At 40.4% G+C, this 21,937-nt stretch overlaps 3 protein-coding genes across 3 annotated transcripts; 1 reads left to right on the forward strand and 2 right to left on the reverse strand.

The window, feature by feature from the left end:
• Positions 1-1,217: 1,217 nt before the first annotated feature.
• On the reverse strand, positions 1,218-2,144 carry PRE9 (Proteasome subunit alpha type-3; the record flags this gene model as incomplete). Its single annotated transcript, XM_049255140.1, has 4 exons — positions 1,218-1,345; positions 1,411-1,829; positions 1,886-2,070; positions 2,121-2,144. The coding sequence occupies 4 exons, from the start codon at positions 2,142-2,144 to the stop codon at positions 1,218-1,220; spliced, it is 756 nt and encodes a 251-aa protein (XP_049105868.1).
• Positions 2,145-2,455: 311 nt separating this feature from the next.
• Positions 2,456-4,116, forward strand: LOZ57_006120 (uncharacterized protein; the record flags this gene model as incomplete). The annotated part of the gene is made up of 2 exons (XM_049255141.1): positions 2,456-2,493; positions 2,556-4,116. The coding sequence occupies 2 exons, from the start codon at positions 2,456-2,458 to the stop codon at positions 4,114-4,116; spliced, it is 1,599 nt and encodes a 532-aa protein (XP_049105869.1).
• Positions 4,117-4,262: 146 nt separating this feature from the next.
• Positions 4,263-5,021, reverse strand: LOZ57_006121 (uncharacterized protein; the record flags this gene model as incomplete). Its single annotated transcript, XM_049255142.1, has 1 exon — positions 4,263-5,021. One exon carries the CDS (start codon positions 5,019-5,021, stop codon positions 4,263-4,265), a length of 759 nt encoding a protein of 252 aa, XP_049105870.1.
• Between the last annotated feature and the right edge of the window lie 16,916 nt (positions 5,022-21,937).

A 21,937-nucleotide genomic window follows, 5' to 3' on the forward strand; every position in this document is an offset into this window, starting at 1 on the left:
AATTGGAAGCCGAGATACAATATCTGCCAATGAATTTTTCAATCACGCTCAGTAATGGATATTCATGCCGCTCAAGATTGGTCGCTGTTAAGCGCCGGGCTCAATGTAAAACAGGTAGCAATCCGACAATGGGACTGTTTCAAGTTTTACTGGATTTTGGTGGATTGCGGCATTCCGATTTGTTCGCTCCGGACGGCTTGATTTTCGAAGGTTATTAGGATTTCTCAGATGTCGGAGAAGTATAATGACCAGAGCACCCACGACTTCATCGATTCGACTGTTGTTGCATGTCGTTGTTTCAGAGCGGAGGAGCAAGTGGTTGGGGGCTAAGTGACTATGAATCCGCAGGCGCCGAGGATAAGGAGGCACGGGACCTTGTAGCTCGGCAGCGCGTCTACGCGCTTAGCTAGTTAAGTAGTTTTATTGGCTGGCGCTGAACAAGCGCCGCCAACTGAATAAACCACAAGAGAGAAGGCTGGCTTGCCCTTGAACATCCAAGCAGTATAATGATAGGCTGCTTTGAGCTATTTCCGCCGCTACCACTAGTTCGCTATCTGAGAAAACTAGATTTGTAGTATGTAGTTAACTTCTTGACGCCGAATTCAAGGTGAGTAGTGCCGCAAAGCTCCGCCAAACATAGTTAAGCATCAAAATCAAAGGGGTAGACGTCTTAGTGTGCCTGTTAATCGCTAGATATCTGGATTTATTCCAGATAACATTAGAGGCTCTGAGGCTTCTAGGATATAGGGTAACCACCTCGGGGCTTGCTCATATATATGATTGCCCATACATAATTACCGAAGATACACATTTTCTCATTTTGCCTCCACAATAACATACTTTTATTATGTATTTATGTATGTATATAGGTGAGGAACTCTCACTGTCAAATACAAGTTCGGCTAGCTGTTTTGCTATTAGAAGTCTTGTGCTGATGAAGAACAGACGGAAAACTCGACCAATGGTCCCACCCGAGAGCTGCCACGTCACGCGCACTTCATCCTAGGCTTCTAGTTATGGATTTACAAGAGTTAAAGTAAGCCGCTATGAGTTACATCAACAAACCCAACGCTATGAAGTAGGCGGCTAGGATTGGAGCGCAGAAATTGGAGGGTCTCTAAGCACGCTGGTCGGAGATACATATAGAACAGGAACAAGACTATGTTTAGACCATCACTACCCTTTCAGCATTGTTACGGGGGCATACGACGTAGTTACTACGCAGTTTGCTGCTCGTCATCTTTAGCCAGCTCGTGTTCCTTTAACAGAGAGTCAATTTCATCGCCTCCCCAGAGATGGTGGTAGATTTTGCCGTCTTTCGTTCTGCCAACCGTAGCAATCTCGACTATAGACAAGTACAAAATCAGTATTCTGGGGTCTCATAATATTTTTGTATTGCCGTGAACTTACTTTTCTCGCTACTTAATTTCGTCGAATCCATGGTCTTACTGAGAACTTTGACGGCCATCCCGCATGCCTCCTTCAGATCACAGTCATCTTTGTAATCTTGCTTCAATAAGCTTTGTGCGCTTGCGTTATTGGCGCCGACACTAGTTGCTTTCCAACCGCCATAGTTGCCGCTTGGATTACTTTGGTAGAGCTGGAATTGTCCCATAGAATCATAGCCGGCATATATAAAAGAAACGCCGAATGGACGTAGCCCACCGTGTTGAGTGTACCCTTGCTTGAGATCACATAGTCTGCGTACGAGTTGTTCACAAGGAATTTCTTCGTTGTAGGTCAAGAGGTATCGCTGCGCTGCTTGGCGGGCGTAGTTAATGAGAATATTTGCATCAGCGGTCATTCCAGCGACGGCGCATATCATATTGCTATAAATCTCTATCAGCAATCTCTAAAATCTGGTCATGTTATTATATCATCATACTCATTCAATATGTAGAGCTTCTCCGCTGATGTGTCTTGTTCCAAGAGTTTGCTGGTGACTTTCCTTTCGGCAGCAAGCACTATCCCATCTTTCGCTAAAACACCCAGCGCTGTCCCTGCATGTGAGATGGCCTCCAAAGCATATTCTACCTGATAGAGGCGGCCTTCGGGGGAGAAAATGGTTGTCTAGAGGTGGTTAGCAAATGCAAGGTCAAGTCGAATTCGTGATAGCTGACCCGCGAATCGTATCTTCTCGCCATTGTGGAATATTTAAAAATGATCGTGCACAAAAGTTCTATAACTATGTAGTACTAGCCGAAGAATGAAAGAACTGGGTGTTAGGTGATGGGCATTGTGTGTCGATGCTTGATAAAGCTCCAGGTAAACCAACCTAACGCGTTCAGTCCACTTGTGAGAGCTTGGGCCAATCACCGCCACCCCATCACTGCTAGGCTCATTGAAGACAAACCACGACATATCGAAGGCAAGGCGGCGTTTTTAGGGAAAATTTTGCCATTAACCTGCAGATGCTGAAATCCACTTATACTCCGTTACCTCCCCTTCCTTTAGGATGGACCGAACACAGGGCTCCATCAGGCAAGTTTTCATGTGGGTTCTTGGAATCATTACTCTAATGTGTAACCAGGCCATCTATATTATTATAATTCAAGCACAAAACAATCGACATATCAGAGACCTTCCGCCCCAGAATCAGAGCAGGAAAATATTACCTCTACACCAGTCCCTTTTGTAACTTCTTTCCGCGAATCTACCCATAGGGTTGCGCCCTCTCGCACGCAGTCCAGTTTTGAAATCCATCGAAACCACCCTAAAGGCGATGGCCGGCGTTTTGACAGTAGACATCTTCACGATAGACCGAAGTCGAAACGTACTATCCCAGGATGTGAGCCCTGGGTGCTGGTCAAAACAAAACTTGGACGGAGATTCGTCCATAATCCAGATACACAAGAAAGCTTCTGGAAATTTCCGCCAAATATTCTGAAGGGTGTCCTGGAATATGACCAAGTGGAAAGAGAAAACCGAGAAAGGATTGGACAGGAAGGTATAAGTCAAGTAGTTGATATCCAGACGAACGAAACCGATCGCCCGGCAAATGCGCCTTCGTATGGGAATTATAGTGTGTCAGAACGCGAAGAAGCATGTAGTGACGAGTACGAAGAAGTTGAAGTTACTGACGAAGAAGAGGAACTAGAAAATGTCCGAACTGCAACAGAGGATTCTCAGAATAAGCCAGTAGAATTCAATGAAGATGACATTGCGTATCAATTGGCGGCAATGGGTGAAGATTACGGGCTGGATGCGGGTGAATATGGCGAACTCGGAGGGGATAACGCTGAAGGCAAAGAAGATTTAGCTCTAACTGAAGAAGAGATGGCCATTCTCTTTCGTGATCTGCTAGATGATCACCGGATAAACCCATATACGCCCTGGGAAAAGGTTATTGAAGAGGCTAAAATCATTGATGACACTCGATATACAGTACTGCCGAATATGAAATCGAGGCGAGAGGTGTGGTCTAATTGGAGTCGCGATCGTATCCAAGAACACAAAAAACGCAAAGAAAAAGAAGAAAAGAAGGACCCACGAATACCATACTTTGCCCTCCTAGAAGCACATGCTTCTCCAAAACTATTCTGGCCAGAGTTCAAACGCAAGTACCGAAAAGAACCACAGATGAAGGACACTAATATGGCGGAGAAAGACCGAGAAAAATACTATCGTGATTACATTTCACGATTAAAGCTTTCGGAGTCAGCTCGGAAATCAGACCTCTCGGCTCTTCTTAAATCAGTCTCAATATCACAGTTAAATCGCTCCTCATCGATAGAATCACTTCACTCTACCATTTTAACAGATCTTCGCTACATCTCACTACCCCAGAAAATACGGGAACCCCTGATTCAGGCGTACATCTCGACTCTTCCCAGCGGCCCAACAGAAATTGAAATTTCCTCCGACGAGACAGGAACGCACAGCGCAGACGACCAACGCCAAAGGCGAGAAGCCGCTCTTGCAAACCGCGAGGCAAGAGTGCAAGAAGAGAAGAAAAAGCACCAGAAAGCACTTTTACAGGGAAAGCATCTGCTTCGCCATGGTGATGAGGAGATCCAAAAAGCCATGGCATTTGGCAAGGTTGGATTAAGGAGGCATCTAGGGGAAAATGAAGAGACCATTGGAACAAACCATGATGATCAGGAAGAAATAGATTGAAAATTTGGTTTTATAAAGTTCAGAAACCATATTGGATTCTAAAGAGGAAATGTGAGCCTATGGTTTACTACGGCATGTTGGTGAACATGGAGTTTTTCAGATTACAGTATAGAACATTGATAGGTACCTAACCTTGTTTTATGCATTCATCTGAAGCGCCAATCCCAATCATCATCATCATCATCATCCTCCCCGAGGTCATCTTCTTCCCTGTTGACCGGTTCATCATCATTCTCCAATGCACTACCAGTCCTTTTATTCAAATCGGGTTTTTCCGAATTAATGGAAATTCTTGATAGTCTTTCATGCTTTTGTTTAAGTATCTCCTCGCGTTTCTCCTTTAAGCGTTTCACTCGTTCATCCAGTTGCTCCATTTCGTCGAACTCTTCTTCGAGAGATCGCGTTGCCTCATCACGCTCGCCATTTAGTTCCGCCTCTCGGGCCTTTTTGTTGGAATCACGTTCTTCTTGTTCGCGCTCTGCCAGTTCAGCTGCAGATACTGGGGCGGCAGATATAACTGCGTTTGATTGTAATGCTAGTGTTGCTGGGGGCTTTGTTCTCGTAGGTGCAGCGACGTCTCGTTCAAAAGCCGCCCATTCGTCCTCGTCAATCGATTGTGACGCTAGCGGCAAATAATTAGATGTAGCTGCCTCTGCGGGGGGCGCAGAGTCTGTCTCGGCTTGTGACGGCGGTGATATGGTATTTAATGAGTGAGCCTCAGGCGAATGGGACAACTGGTATCGTGCGGTTGCTTCGGATTTCAATAGTTCTGCATGCTCCGTGGGTTTCAGCTTTTTGCGTATATCTGGTGGGTTTGAATCAAGCTTTCTTTTGTTTCCAGATTTACCAACAGTGTGTGCACGCGAAGCAAGCTCGTTTCGTAGTAAGGCGCGTACATCAGCCATTGGAAGACAAATATATTAAGGAGCAGACTGCATATAATCTGTCGTTGACGATGTGCAGGCAATCAGAACGCTAGGGTGGCGGTACCGCACAATCCTTTGTATCATAACACGTTGTATAACTATGTCAAGTAATCAGTGGACGATACGGAGTATTTATGGGGTAGTTATTGATATACTCCGTAGGGTGAAATACTTTCAAGGAGCCTTAGTGCCTATAGAGTACGGAGTTTGCCTCATAACCTCAGACCTTCACCGTATGTTGAAGAGCCGTCTCCTACTAACTAGGGTGGGGCTATGCCAAGATACACTAGGCTGAATTGAGACTTCTCTTCAACATCCGTTGAAGGTCTGAGCCAGTTTTCATCGCTGCGACACCACTTTTCTTCAACTATGGCCATTCAATAACTCAACCACCACATTTAATACTGTCAAAAGCGATGCGTATCATTGTTGAGAAATAGGTGAGCAAGCACTTTGTCCAAAAAAAAAATCAAAAAATTTACTAATTCTTTTGGTATAAGACTTCTCCCAAGGCCACCCATTTTGTGACGGGTGCAGTCTGAAATTTCCATTTTGCTCAACCATTCAACCACCACAGCTCTTAGAATCTTCATACTAGAGCTGAGAGTAGCTGATAGTTATACAAAGTTATACCCAATTTAAAATTTTTATTTATTTGAAAAACCATGGAGTAATCATCCTCTACCTTGTATTTCCCAATTGGGTAACCAAATGGAAAAATCTGGCGATGTGGAGCAGGTTGAACCAGATGTAGTAGATATTGTAGATTTACCTCATCATCTCAGACGCGTGCTGTTAAGGTTCTTTAGCGCGAATTTAGTGTTTTGAACTAACCCATTCAGGTAATTCAGCCAGAACCTGACCAGCACAGCATCTGAGCCAGTTTTCAGCTTTTTTGCAGGAAGTTGGAAATTGTCATACAAATTTGAGAATTGTGAACTGGGCCAGAGCCACACATGTTGGATTTACTGCTCTGAGAACTTAATACAATGTTTTTTTATATAGACTTCATCTATAATTGTGTTTAAATTTACTGTAGAGCTTCTCATTTGATCTGCTCTGCATTGTCAGATTTTTTCATTTGATTATCTGATTGGGAAATACTGATTGATCAGCTCTAGTTATTCTATAAGAACAGTATGTACATAAACATGTCTTCTCTCTGAGTCAGTGATCTTCCAGCACTTATCTGTCTTTTTTGTAGACTGACTCAAGTCTTTGTTGTTGAGATTTCATATTATCTGTTTTCACACAATCTTTTTGACTCTGTCTTGTCTGATTCTTATAACATCATCACTTTCAGCTGGGTATTGTTCAAATTCTCTGATCAACTAGACAAGCAGTTTCTTCATTGAAGTACACATTCTTTTTTTTACTTTCTGCTCTATGTCTGTTGTGCTGCCTTCTTCTGGGTTGGTTAAAAATGAAGTACACATCACATTGCAAGAGTTCACAGAAAGTAGTGAAGAAGAGATGGGCTTATTCAAGATGGTTCAGAGCTGTTTAACAGTCTGATTCCCTAGCACTGAAGACAGATTCTGTTCACAATGATGAAGATTGGGTTCTGTTGGCAATCTTCATGGATGAAACAGAGTGGTGTGCACATGTGGTCAGTATCATTGAGTCAGTCTTTAGTTATCAATTCAGAGAGTGTCAGTTGAATGTGCTCACTGTGCTTCTTTATCAGAGAAATGATCTTCTTCTCATTGTGAAGATCTCATTTGACAAAAGTATGATTGTCCAGACTCTCTCAATTCTGCTGTCTGAGAAGATGATTATATGTGTGCTTCCTCTCAATATTATTGGGGCTGAACAGATTCAGAAGATGCAGTCCCTGCCTGAAGCTCACTCACTGTATGTTTATGATGATAACATTGATCAGTCAAATCTGGCATCAGAATTGCTTCAGAAATTATATACTCATCTGTACATAAGTTCTGAGTTGCTGATCAGTTCAAAGCTGCAGCTGATCCTCAAAGATTCTGTTTTTCAAAATCATTTGACTGTTATAGTCATAGATGAATTACATCTGATGTCAGATTGGAGGCAGAAGTTCTGACATTTGTTTTCATGTCTCTATATGGTCAAGACACTGCTGAGCTACATGCCATGAACTGAGATCACTGCCATCTGTGATCAGACCACCATGAAAGCTGTGTTTGACTCTATTCCATTGCACTCAGATTATGATATTATTCATACTGATGTGAATCAGCCTGAGATAGCTATTCTGGTCAGTTATATTGAATGTAGAAAGTTCAATACTTTTGAGTCACTTTTCTTCATAATTAAACAGACTTCTGGCAAAACCACTGCTACAACTGTTGAAACATCATATCAGAACTGTGAGCTGACACCAGATAGAATCTCTAAAATCATAGTCTTTATGATGAAAAAGGATGTTCTGGAGAGCACTCTTGATATGGTCAGAGATTGATTGGTCAGTCACTTTGGGTATTCCACTACTCTGACTTGCTCCACTGTCAAATTATATCATGTCAGTCTGATGAAATATGACAAGGCCAGTCTGTATGAGGAGTTCTGTAAGACTGATAGTTGAATCTGAATACTGATCACATCAGATGTTATGATGCATGGTGCAGATGTCTCTGATATTGAGATCAGTGTTCAATATGGCATGTTTGTTGAGCCATCTGTCAATATGCTATGATAGTGATTGGGTTGGACTGCTTGGGCCAGTGGTTGGTCTGGAACATTTGTGTTGTTAGTTGAGAAGAATTATAAAGGATCTTGAATTTCAGATGACAGCAAGACCAAATCAGTGTACAAACAGCTTCTTGAACTGAATTCTGATTCTAATTCACAGATCTCTAGTCCCTCAACTGTGGCTGTCAGTGTGGCTGCCAGTGTTGTCAGATCAGTGATGATCAGTATGGGCAGTCTCTTTGTAGAAGATGGTCAGGCTGGAGATGCTTGATTATCATCTGAGCTGAGAATGAAGTCTGTCAGTGGCACTAAAAGTAGCTGAGCTGAGAGATGAGACTGTGTTCAAGATGTACTGTACAAGCTGGTCAACTCTGATTATGACTGTCTCCATCATCTCATTCTGAACCACTTTGAACAGTTAACAGTTGATCAGCAAGGCTTCACATGCTGCTCTGTGTGTGATTCTAAATTGCTGGATATATTCTAGTTCTTCATTGTTGTTTAGGAAACAAGAGTTAAGCACCATCACAATGTTGTTCTTCAGATGCAGATCTGATTGAACTCTTGGATTGATTTCTATTATCAAGAGATGCCATGGAAGCCCACTTATTTGATTCTGATGTCAAAGAATGAACTTATAGATTTGTGTTCAGATCAGTTGATATTAAATGAAGCTCAGTTGTTGAAACAGCTTTCTCATTGAGTTGATCAGAAGTCTATTTGCTCAGACAGTGAGAAGTTTATCAGAGAGTTGAGCAGACTTGCATCAGAGTCTGTCACTCAGTCTGTATGAACTGTTCAGGCTTCAGCAGCCCAGATCAACTGAACTCTAAGAATTTCAGAGTCTCATCTTCATAACTGCATGTCAAGAGATGGTTTGGAATCATCAGTTAGTCAGAATCTCAATGATGATCAGACAGACATACTGATGTCAGATAGTCAGTTCATTTCAGCAATTCAGACAGATGTTCTTGTCTCAGATAGTCAGTTCTTTGCTTCAGAAATTCAATCAAATGTGCTGTTGCCCAACAGTCAGCATGCTACTGTTGAGGCCCATCCATATTGTCAGGTTTCTGCTTCAGTTCAATTGTCATATCCTCAGTTCAGCATATTCAGAGACTCAATGACACTCACATTACTCTCAACATCTGTGTCAACCCTCTGGCATAGTATTCAATCAGTGCCTTCAATAAATTCTCATATAATATCTGGTCTGCTGTCCAGTACAGATAGTCACTTTCAGTATATATCTGATCAACTGTCCAACTCTGGTCCATGAACACCTCTGGCTAACTCATCCATCAATGCCCACACCTGGAAGGCTTGGGATTCAAACAAGGGGCCCAGTTCCAGAGTGAAGAAACAGAAACAGATGGGGGATTGAGCAACTGTTCCTTGAGTTGTGTGGGCCTGTACATTGATCAGTGGCAGTATTATATAGATTTTGTTATTTTCTGGCCAGTATATATATAAAGTGTATACCCAGTTGGCCAGAACTTTGGTCATTGGCCAAGAAACACATTTGTGGATCTATAAAACAGAGATCTCATCAGTGTAAGGCTCCACACTGCAGTCTTCTTACATTCATCCCATCATCTAAAAGAGGTTTGTAAAATCTTCTTGATGCTTAGATGATCATGCTCCATGGCATCTGGAGTTCATAAACTTCATGACTGATCACATGATCACACTAGCAAAGCTGAACACACAAAACCTGCCACAGACACTTCTTTACAAAGGTCAGTGGCAACATATCTAGAGATTCTAGATACTGTTGTAGCAATACAAGTTACCTCTCTCTCTCTCATGCTTAGATCCCTTTGTAACCACTTCTCACTCAACCTAACCACATTTACAAAGGCTGTAAGCCATTGCCACATTACCTGCAACCACCTGAGCCTCACAGTTTGCCACTCAAATAAGCAGGTGGTCTGACAATGGTTTCCACAAGACAGAACAACTGAGATCAAACTGAATCCTCAACCCTTTCCTCAGTATCAGAGTTAGCCAAGACACTGAGTGCAACAATAAATCTGGATGAAAGCATAACCCAGGCTGAGAAACCATCTCCAGAGAACACAGAATCTCTTGAGGACTTAAGAGAGTGGATACATTTCATGAAGAGAATTCAAGAACTACAGCAGGATTTATGAACTCTGAATAGAAAGCATGAGTGAACAGAATCACTTGATGTTCTGACCTCTAACTCAAATTCTTCAAAGAAGAGTTCAGTCATCAAGCCTTCACAACACAAGACCAACTATCAGACCAAGAACTATGCAGCCTACCAACAGTTTATCTTCCAAATAGAATTCATCTGAGATGCTAGTGGTCTGGATGACAATGAAAGTCTAAAGTATGCAGTCACAGAATTGAACTATAATGAGAAAGATCTTTGGGAATCACACTCAGTCCAGAATTTCATTCTGAACATCTGAACTGAACTCAAACAATTCCTACTTTTATGACTAGATGATCCTGAAAACTGAATCTAATTAGTCTGGAGAAACCTTTTTCACCTTCATAAAAGAGATGATGAATCAGACTTTGACTGGTTGCAACAATTTCAACAACATTTGCAACAAGTGGATGAAGAGACACAGAGTGTGGATAAGTTCATCAAACACCTTTTCCTATGGCAATATGACAAACCTATGTGCAACAAGCTGGATGAACAGAAGGATCTCCCAGAGAAACTGAATGAGATTCAGACAGTTGCAATGCAATTATGATCTAGTGTCAAGAGTTTCACTCACCTCAACTCAAAGTCACAATCCACCTCAGAGACAAATACCAACTGTGGTGGAACACCATCCTATTCAAATTGAGCCTGTGGACCACAAGGTCAGGGTTATAGAAACAAGATCTGGATCTCACCATGACAGAGAGAAAACCAACACCAGAGAACCTCCAATTCCCAGTTTACAAACTCAAAGTGGGATGGAAAATCAGATAAGAATGCTTGCTACAATTGTGGTGAGACTGGTCACTATGCAGATAAGTGCATCAAGCCAAAGAAGAAATAGAGGTTTGGGGAGCAGTCTGTAAATAAAATGAATATCAAGCAATTGAAGTTGTCTGAGCTACAAGCTGTTCCCCCAATCACATTGTCCACCAGAGTTTGTAACTCTGGGGTAGAAAAAGAAGTTAAGTGGACTGCTGCAGCAGACTCACTATGTTCCTTTCTGATCATAAGTCTGAAGCTTGCAGTAAGACTGGGTCTGAAGGTTTGTAAGATGAATGTTGAGATGGAGACTGCAGGAAAGAATCATTCAAAGTTAGTATCTGAAGAAATTATGAACATTTTCTTTGAGACACAAGATACTATGGGTAATTGACAGATGTTTAATGAGCAAGCATTGATTGCTGATATATCTGAAAACATGATGTTAGATCTCTTCTGGCTCCATCATCATGATTCTGTTGTTTCATTTGGAAATCTGTCACTTGAGTTTCATAAGCAGGGTGGATTAGACCCTATGACAAAAATCAAGTCAGTTTCTCTAAATGAACTTGTTGATGGTGGTAAACTCTTCTATGTAATGAGGGTTTATAAAAGTGAACAAGTCACCATCATGGATGTGGATCTGCAGATACCAGACAGTTATAAAGATTTGATTGATGCATTCAGTGATGCAAAAGATGCTTCCTTGCTCTCTCACTGGGAGAATGATCTAGACATTGAGTTGTTGCTGGGGGCAGTGTCAAAGTTTGGCCCCATTTATCAGCTTTCAGAAACAGAGACAGAGGCTTTACAAGAGTATGTCAACTTCATCTTGTTAAGTGAATTCATCAGACCTTCCAGATCATCAGCTGGGTCATTCATCCTGTTTGCAAAGAAGAAGAATGGGGGGTTACAAATGTGTGTGGATTATTGAGACTTGAATTCAAAGACAGTAAAGAACCAATACCCACTCCCACTGATTGAAGACATTCTGAATCAGATTGGGAAAGCTAAGATCTATACCCAGCTGGATGTGAAGAATGTGTATCATCATTTACAAATAAAAAAGAGAGATGAATGGAAAACAGCTTTTCAGACTCCACTGAGAATGTTTGAATATCAGATGGTTTCATTTGAACTTACAAATGCATCAGCAGCATTTCAGTCATACATCAACAAGACACTGAGAGAGTACTTAGATGTCTTTGTGGTGATGTATCTGAATGATGTTGTGGTGTACTCTGAGAATGAGAAAGAACACACTGAACATGTTTGTAAAGTGCTCAAGGCACTGAAAGAGGCTGAACTCTATTGCAAGAGATTTAAGTGCTGGTTCAGTGTTACAGAGATAGACTTTCTGGGGTATGTGATATCATCAGAAGATGTCTCAATGAAAAAAGCCTGGATGAACATGATCATTTCTTGGCCAGAGCTCAAGGATTGCTGGGATATTTAAGTCTTTCTGGAATTTGCTAACTTCTACTGACAGTTCATTCCCAAGTTCTCCAAGCTCACACTTGGTTTGACTAGCATGTTAAAGGGCAGGAAGTCAGGGAAGAAGCAATTCAGAAAGAAAAGAAGAAGAAGTGAAAAAGTGGACAGTTCATTCAGCTTTCTCACAGAAGAGACTTGTAAATTCTTCTATGACTTGAAGAAGACATTTATGAAGCAAGTGGTGATATATCACTTTGATTCAAAGAAGAAAATCAAGCTGGAAACAGATGCATCTGAATTTGCTGTGTGTGGAATTCTCTTCCAGCTACAGAAGAATGACATGTGGAGATCAGTGGGGTTCTATTCAAGAAAGATGATTTCAGCTGAATACAACTATGGCATTTATGATCAAGAATTGCTGGTCATAGTTGAGTCATTCCATCAATGGAGATGCTGACTGAAGAGATTAATTCAACTCATTTCTGTTCTGACTGATCATGACAGTCTCAGACATTTTGAAACCATGCAAGAGTTGTCAAGGTGACAAGTGCAGTGGGTCCAGAAGCTGTCAGCTTTCTGATTTAAGATTGATTATGTGAAAGGATCAAAGAATCCAGCAGATGATTCTTCATGAAGACCAGACTATGCTGAAGCATTGAGATATGAGAATACTCAAGAGTGTGAAGCAGCTGAACAGCTTCATTTCATGCTGGTCTGTTCTGGTCAGTGAGCTGAGAAGAAAGACTTGGAACATGTCTTGCCTAACAGAAATGCACACTCTGTGGACAGAAAGACATGTTATGAATCAGAACAGACTTATGTGAAGCTGCTCCTGAATGATACTCATGATATTCAAAGATTTGAGAATGAGTTATGAGATGTCAAGCAGCTCATTCTCAGTGATGCTCTGAATGAAACAGACTCACAAGGGACTGCATTTCTGAATCTAATGACAATGTTATCTGAGATGCTTGCTGGTGACAACCACACAATAGAGATTAGGAAGGGTCTTCAGTTAGACCCAATCAAGTTTGTGAACTGGACAGAGAAGAAAGACTGCCTCTTTATGAAAGAATGTCTTTATATACCCACAAGTGAAGTTCTGTGAATTGAATTGATTAAAAGACACCATGATTTACCTCTGATGGGTCACTTCATAAGTGAAAGAACTTATGAACTGCTAGCATGCAGATTCTATTGGCCAAGAATGAAGAAGTTTGTGAAAGAATGTGTTGATGTCTGTGATGTTTGCTTGAGATTCAGATGGATTCAGGTGAAACCACAAGAAGAGATGTCTCCTTTACCAATTTCTGAAAAGTCTTAAAAACACATTGCAATGGATGTGATTATGGATCTCCTGTCAAGTCAGAATTTTGAGAGAGTGGAATTCAACTGTATTCTGATCATTGTGAATTGGTTTATGAAGATGTCTCACTTTGTTCCAGTCAGAAAAGAGCTGACATCTGAACAACTTGCTGAATTGATTATGTGTGAGCTAGTCAGGTTGCATGGACTTCTCTTAAGCATAGTCTCTGACCATGGGTCAATATTCATAAGTGAGTTCTGGGGAGATCTGTTATATCTTCTTAAAGTTGATAGAAGAATGAGCATGGCATTTCATTCTCAAACAGATGACCAGACTGAAAGACTGAATAGTACTCTTGAACAGTACTTACAAAGCTTCATCAATTATGAACAAGATGACTGAATTGGAAAATTGCCTCATGTGGAGTTTGCTTACAACAACTCTAGACAATCCTCAACAGGGAAGAGTCCCTTTGAGCTTTTGATGGCAAGTCATCCACAGATGGATTTTCTGGGAGCAGAAATACCAGCACCAGTCACAACTGAGTCTTGTAAACTGACAGATCAGTTGGAAGAGCATAAGGTGGCTTGGAAGAGCCTTACAAAGGCACAAGCCTATCAAAAGAGCTACTATGACAAGAAACATACTGTGGTATTATTTTATGAAGGTGACCAGATGTGATTAGATCTTTGTAACATTAGAACAGCATGTCCTAGCAAGAAGTTGGATGTTCTCTGGCACAGATCATGCTGAATTGTGGAAAAATTGGAGCCCCAAATCTATTGATTGAAACTATCACCAGAGCTGGGAGTACACAATGTGTTTCATGTGTCTCTTCTAACCAAACACAAGAAATGGGAGGGAGTGGATAGTCAACCACATCACCCAATTTGTGAGACATTCTCTGTGAAGCAAGAGTATCAGATACAGAAGATTGTTGACTTCTGTAAGAATGACTGAGTGATTGAATACCTTGTGTGATGGCAGGAATATGAGGAAAGAACTTGAGAGCCTTCAAAGAATGTGAGGCATCTAGATAAGAAGCTGTTTGAGTTTCATAGAAAACATTCAGACAAGTTCAGTCTATGCTGTATTCTGAGAATGTGCACTTAGAAAGGTCTTGTTAGATTCATAAAGTCATTTATGAAGCAGTTAGAAAATGATTCATGAAGCAGAAGAGCAGTGGCCTGAGTAGTGAATTGATTTAGAAGAAAACTCAGTCTGTAAATGCATTTACAACTGTCAAGAAGTAGTTCATGAAGTGGAAGTAGTGAATTTACTCTAAGATAAAAGAAAGAACTAGGCTATTAATGGTCAAAGCCCACAAGAGAAAGAGGAAACTAGACTATTAGTGGCCAAAGCCCACAGTAACAAAAGAAAGAAAACAAGGGGGCAACTCTAAGAATTGAAAGAATAAGTTTTGTGTGTCTGATAGGCACAGTTATTACATCTGTCCCTACCAAGAGAATTTGTGACACACTGCCCCAATGGGGGATTTGAGTTACTCTGACATGCTGTACATGACTGCTGGGAATAATTGCCTGTCATGATGATCAGAACTTCTTTCCAGAGCTGGGCTCTATTCCTCAACTGAACAGAGTCTGTTGGATTAGTAAGAGTTGCAGACTGAAGGGAGGGAAAAGCAAGAAGTCATCTCTCATGACCAGATGGATTCTGATCTGAAATTAAGAGTGAAAGATGACTCATAGTAACTGGTGTTCTGGCTGGCAAGTTAACAGCCGGGGCAGGGGCCAGAGGAGCAGGCACAGCAGAGAGAGAAGAAGTTGGTGAGACTGACTTCTAGAGAAAGAAAAAGCATTAGCTGGGACTCTCAATATCACTTTGTAAATGAGTTTATGAAGCAGAAACTGCCTTATAAGTCATGTTATGAAGCAACTCAACATATCTTGGGTGCATTGGAGACAGAACCAATGCTTGAGGATGGGCACAGCATAGAAAAGGGCACAGGCTGAGGATGTGAATGTGGTAGAAATGGATCAGACTGAGAAAAATGGGGCAGCACATTATCAACAAGAGTTTCAGATTTGAGAGATGGGTGGTCATCCTCTCTCAAGACCTGATCAACTGAGGCAATGGAGCTAGTAGTCAAAAAAGAATTGTTACTAGGCACAGTAGACACCATTGAGTGTTTCTGCCAAGCTTGAATATTAGCACTCTGGATATGCCATCAGCCATGCACACAGAAAAGAGAATTATGAAGTGAGGAAACACTTCATAAAGGATATTTCAGACTTTGTAAAAGCAATTATGAAGCATTAAAAGAAGAAGAAATGGAAGAATATCACTTACACCATCATAATCAGAATCAGACTGACTGAACTGTGATGTCTGGAAAGAGATCTCAAAGTCTTCAGAGACATAACTCTCTGTTGCATAAATGAAAACTGATGGCAATGATGCCCCTCCACTTTGATTTTCTTGAGAAACAGCAGTAGTTGAGAACTCTGTTTCAGATGGAGCAGAAGATTCTGAAGACATCTCTTGCATTGTCTCTGAAGAGAGTCTTGGATGATGACTGATTGGAATTTTATCTCCAAACTTATTGAGCCATTGTTGCTCATATTTTGACATCTTAATTTAAATGGAAGGGAGACATGGTAAATTATCTCTCTGCATAATGTGTTAGCACTGAGAAAAGCCTTTACAAAGTCTCTCAAGATTCATAACCATCAAGAAGAGAATGCTTGTCTAGAACTCTTACCAAAATAAAGAAGAATGTTGTTGAAAAAGAAAAAGAAAGAGAGAGAGAAAGAAGGTCAAGAAAGAGATATTTATATTCAAGAGATTGCTGAGTATCACTAGATGGATCATGAGAAATGACAGTCACTACAGCAACTACATTACAATCACAGAGAAGCTGTCACTCTTGCTGTGATCTTACTGTCACATCTACATCTAGGAACTGAGATTGAATTAAGACTCTGTGCTGCAGCCTCCTTACATTCATCACACCAAAAAGAGATTTTGTACAAAATTGTTGCAATCACAGTGGAGCTGTCACTCTCACTGTGATCTTGATCACATCAACATCTTGAGAATCAAGACTTGTGAAGAGAGAGAAATCTGTAAGACTCTGTGCTGCAGTCTTCTTACATTCATTCCATCATCTAAAAGAGATTTGTAAAATCTTCTTGATGCTTAGATGATCATGCTTCATGGCATCTGGGGTTTGTAAACTCTGTGACTGGTCACATGATCACACTAGCAAAGCTGAACACACAAAATCTGCCACAGACACTTCTTTACAAAGATCAGTGGCAACATACCTAGAGACTCTAGATACTGTTGTAGCAATACAAGTTACCTCTCTCTCTCTCATGCTTAGATCCCTTTGTAACCACTTCTCACTCAACCTAACCACATTTACAAAGGCTGTAAGCCATTGCCATGTTACCTGCAACCACCCAAGCCTCACAATCAGTTTAATGTCAAATAATTGGAATTGTACCTTTTGCCATAGTCATATCATAGATGTTATCTGGTCTATAAGAGCTACAGAATGTCTGTGTGATTTTGATTGAGTAGTAGAAGATCTCTTGTTCTTGTTCCCTTGAGCTTTGATGATAAGCTCAAGGATGACTAATTACTAACTAATCTACTTCAGTAAGTATGTACAGGAGGTTCCATGTCAGTTGCTGGGGAATATCTTTTAATGATCAGTGTCCTCACTGAAAGTCAGTGCCCTGTTGCTAGTTAGAATTGGTAATCATAGTAGAGAAAGTCAAAAAAGAATGACATCTTCTCAATGACAGCTTTGTTGATCAATTTAGTATGTGTCATTGGATATAGGAACTTTTTTTGAGCCAGGGTGGACATGATTGGTTGCATTAGTGCATATATTTTAATTTGATGTTGGGAGTACCATCCTTCATCTAACACAAAGTTTTCCCATAGTTGTAGGATGTCTTTTGGATCCTGTCCTAGCATGTCAGTGTCATCAATCTGTGTTAGATGTGAATAATCTTCAGCTGTTGCTTCTAGTGCTTGTAGATGAGCTGGATGGGCTTTCCATTGGTGGTTAGGAAGTTGTAGAACTTTGCATCTGATGAAATCATTTAAAATGAATTGACATTTCATGTATGAGTCTCTTTTTTCATTTGTGCTTAGTTTGAGCCATTCTTGAATTTCTTCCATTGTTATAACATCATCTTCATCCAAAGCCATCCAGGTTCCTGTTTTTATTGCTGTAGATGGTTGTATTTGGATGGATTCTTCAGAGAATTGACAGAGAAAGTGAATGAGTTCATATTTTGTAGATCTCAATAATAGCTGTTGGTGGTCTTTTTGAACTTTGTCTAACAGTCCTTTAAAGTAGATATCAACAACTGATGTAATGAGGGCTTGGGGTACTAGATGTTGTTTCTCTGGCTTTGGCATGTTGAATTTTCACTGTTCAGGGAAGAATTGAAAGAATTCAAGACATTGGTCTGTGGTCATGGCATATCAAGCATTTTTGTACTTAGTGAGTGTTGCTGTTCATCCACTTGGTATTGCTGATCATTTGATTATTGCATCTAGTTTGTCTGTGGTAAGAATGTCATCAGCATTTAGTGCTGAAAAGTCTGTGGGAAGATAAAAGATGGGGAACTGTCTGTTTTGCAGATAAAGTACTTATTCTTCTTGAGGGTGTTGTGATATCAGCTCTTGCTCCCAGAAGGGGAGATTGTTAAAACCAGAGAGATCACTATTGATGTTTTTTGGTGAGTCCAGTAGTGGTTGAGGCATTGGTTCATTGTGTATTGGTATTTCTATTGCTAATGTTGTTCCTGCATTTGAGGTTGACACTTCCATTTCATCTGGTTCTGGTGATAGATGACTTCTAGGTGTTCCCCAATTGAGTGGACTGTTAGCATGGTAGTCAGAGAATGTAGGGGATGGTATGTTATCATCCATTGAGGATGAAATAGTATTGTGTTCCAAGATATCATTCTGTGGGTTGACCTTTTCAGCAGATTTGAGCAATTGTTTACTTTTTTGAGTTAATTTTTGTTTGACTGGGGTCTTTTTCTTGTGTGGTGTGGCTTTATTGCTCAGTGCTTTATGTTTGTTGCAGTTTTGCTTTGGCATGGGCGTGGTGGAATTGTCATTTGTTTGGACAGTTTGTGGGCTAGTTGGCAATTCATTGTCAAGGAATGCAAGAATGTTATTCTCTGGTTCAGAAGAGTTGAAGATGTCTTCTGGAGCTTCCATGTTGTATTTCTTTGTTCAGATTTCTTGTCTCCCTGGTCAGCCAATATATTCAACTGGCAATTTCTTTTGGGAGTTCTCCTCAGAGAGGTTCTCTAGGTGGTTGATTGCTTCATTGATTATTGTGTCTGTTGTTTCTGACGCCCAAATTATGGTATTATGATTTTTGAACCATTCACATTGAAGAAATTTCTGCTTCCATATGATCTGGTTTTCTCTTCACTGAATCATCTCTTCTTCACATTTTCTGTTGATTTCTGCTCTGATCAGTTCAGCTTGAGTTTGCAGGGCTAAAGTGGCTGCTGTTCATTGTTGCAAGATTATGAAAGGTTCATCATATCAAACATGGTTGTCATCAATATTGCATCCCACTGAATCACACTGCTCAAAAAAAGGTGCTCTAGCAGATAGATGAATATAAACCCATTCATTATGATTTTGTGTGATGATTTTGTTTTCTGTACACTTGTTTGTCATAATTTTGTCCTTCCATGTGTCTGTCGTCATTCCTATCTTAATTTAAGTAAGATGCCATGGTTCTGGTGCAGCTGATGAAGAATTGCGTGACAAAGGGCTCTGAAAATTCCATCCATTAGCAGAGTGGAGTCTGACTCAAGCATTTTCAGGTACAAATTGTAAGATATAGCCTGCTTGAAAATCTGTCTTGTCTTCTGGGACTTCATGTTGATCTTGGAGTTTACATCATTCTTTGGCACAAGAGAGGGTCTTTTGTGCAGATAGAATTGTGGGCTTTGGTGCTCTAATAGAGGTTTTTGGGGATGCATTAGTATTTGGTGGGGTGTTCATGCTGGGCAGATGTTTGGGAATTAGAGAATGACCAGTTGCTTGGATACAAAGAGAATTTGGGTAGAAGAGAATGGGTAAGCTTGGGTAGTAAGAAATGAGCAGTTGGATACAAAGTGAGTAGGCAGTTGCTTGGATACAAAGGGAATTCAGTTAATGTGATCTGTGATAGAGCTGTGTCTGTGAAGCTTGCTGAGTGAAGAATGTCAGGGAAAATATGTTATGTTAGATGGGGTTGTAGAATGAAGAATGTTTAGGGGAAGTGAAATATTATATGTTCACTTAGCATCCATGGGTTGTTTGTGTTGTTGTTGTTGTATATAACTTATATAAGCTTGCCTGCATATTTGTATTCATGCAATAGTTCTTTGGCATTGACTAGTTCTGATTCTTTTAACCAGAAGTCTTCTTGGGGTCCATAGCCCTTCCACTGCACTAAGTATTCTTTTTGTGCTTTAGTGCCTTTTCCTTTTGTGCATTCTGCTACAATCCATTCCAGTTCATATTCCTCATGGCCATCAATTTGTATAGATGAGGGAGGCTGGATTGTTTGCTTAAAGAGGTCTGGTAGGTTTGAGACTGGTTTCAAATGAATGACACTAACTGTTTTATGAACTTTCCATGTGTCTGGCAGATTCAGTTCACAAACTAACTTTTCAATTCTTTTTGTGATAGTAAAAGGTTCTGCATATTGGTCACCAAATTTTCACAGTTGTTTGCTGAGTGATGTGGTATATCCTTTGCAAAGTTGCAGATAAACTTGATCACCTTCTTGAAATTCTGGGTATAGATGCTTTTTATCAAAATAATGTTTTGCTACCATTGTTGCTTCATCAAGCAGTAGGGCCACATCAGCTCTTGCTGAGAATCAAGATTGATCATCCAGTGGTCAGTTCAGTACTGTTGGAGATGGTATGCCATAGAGAATTTCATATGCTGATGTCTTTGTACTGATATTTATGGCTGAATTTAGGTATCTCTGCAATGCAGATAGAAGTGTGTGCCATTGCAATGGCTCTGTAATGCTTAGTAGGAGGTGGGTAAGTGCAATTTCAACTGTTTGATTAGTTCTTTCAGACTGACTGTCCATTTGCGGGTGATAGGCTGTTAAATATAAGAGTTTGGTATTTGTTTGGGCTAGAAGTGAGTGCCATAATTGCAATGTGAATTTTGGGTCTCTGTCCAAAATTATAACTTTAGAGATTGCCCAGTCTGCTATGCTAAGCCTGGTGTAGAAGGCTATAGCCCAGTCATGGGCTGTCCATGTTGTGTGGTCTGGAATTAGGGCAATTCTTTTGGTATACTTGTTGGTTATTGTCAGAAGCATATTATATTGTCCATTGGGAAGTTCTTGTATGAAATTCATGATGATTGTGTGATGGGGAATTTTTGGTGTTAATATTGGTTGGTAATTGCCAAATGGTTGATGATGTTGTGGGTGAATGTGATTACATTGCTGGCAATGTTGAATATAGGTTCAGACATTATGGTGCATTCAATGAATGGAAAGTCCATTAAGCCTCACTAGTGTTCATTCAATGCCAAAGTGCATGGGGCTATGTGCTAATTTGATTATCATAGATATAGTTGCCTTGGGTATACAGAGATGGTCCTGTCCATTTTCCTGACACCAAATGAGATTATCATCTATGTAAAATGGTAATTTGGTGGTTGTTGATGAGTTAAGGGTTTGCAAGACCTTGATAAAGAAAGGATCTTTGGTATATCCTTCTATCAGTTCAGTACAGAACTTTGAGTTGAGTTCAGCAATTGTGGCCATGTATGAGGCAAGGAAAGAATGCATTGATGTATTCAGATTAGATTTCAGTTGGGATAGTGTGTCAGATATTATGTGGGTTTTTCCTGATTTGTGGTATATAAGTAGTCAATATTGCTGTATATATGCTGCTGCTTGAACTAAACATAGGTTTAGTTTATCTGTAGCTGTAGTGTTCATTGAGGTTTGCTTAGCTATGGCCAGGGTAGCTGCATGATCAGTGTAGACTACCATTGGATTGTGGTTATTCAGTACTAGATGGTGAGTTTTCTGAAGAGTCCAGACAAGACAAGCCACTTCTAGTTCTGTTGGCCAGTAGTTTTGTTCTGCTTTGTTCAGTAGTTTACTTAGAAACATGATCAGTTCAACTAATGTTGAAGGCAGTGGTGTAGCAAATTGCTTGTTAGTTATGCCAGTCCATATACTTTTGACATGAAAAATCATGACTCCAAAGCCCCATTTCTTTGAAGCATCAATGTCCATAAATAAATTGTGATCTGGATCATGGTGTGCAAGGAAATTTTCAACTGTGAAGTGCTTTTGGATTTTTGCAAAAGTGTCAAGTTCTTGCTGTAATGGATTGTCCATATAAGTTTTGTTAGCATAGTTCAGTTGTTTTCTGCCTTTAGATGGTGCATTCATATTAAGTTCAGTTTTCCTGATTTGGAGAGGTTCACTAAGTTGTGTGAAGTAGGGAATGTATTGGCATAGCCATCCTGTTAATCCAAGGTACATTTCCAGTTGATGTAGGGTTT

This window comes from Ophidiomyces ophidiicola (genome assembly GCF_022830035.1).
Source record: "Ophidiomyces ophidiicola strain CBS 122913 chromosome Unknown scaffold_36, whole genome shotgun sequence".
Lineage (NCBI taxonomy): Eukaryota > Fungi > Ascomycota > Eurotiomycetes > Onygenales > Onygenaceae > Ophidiomyces > Ophidiomyces ophidiicola.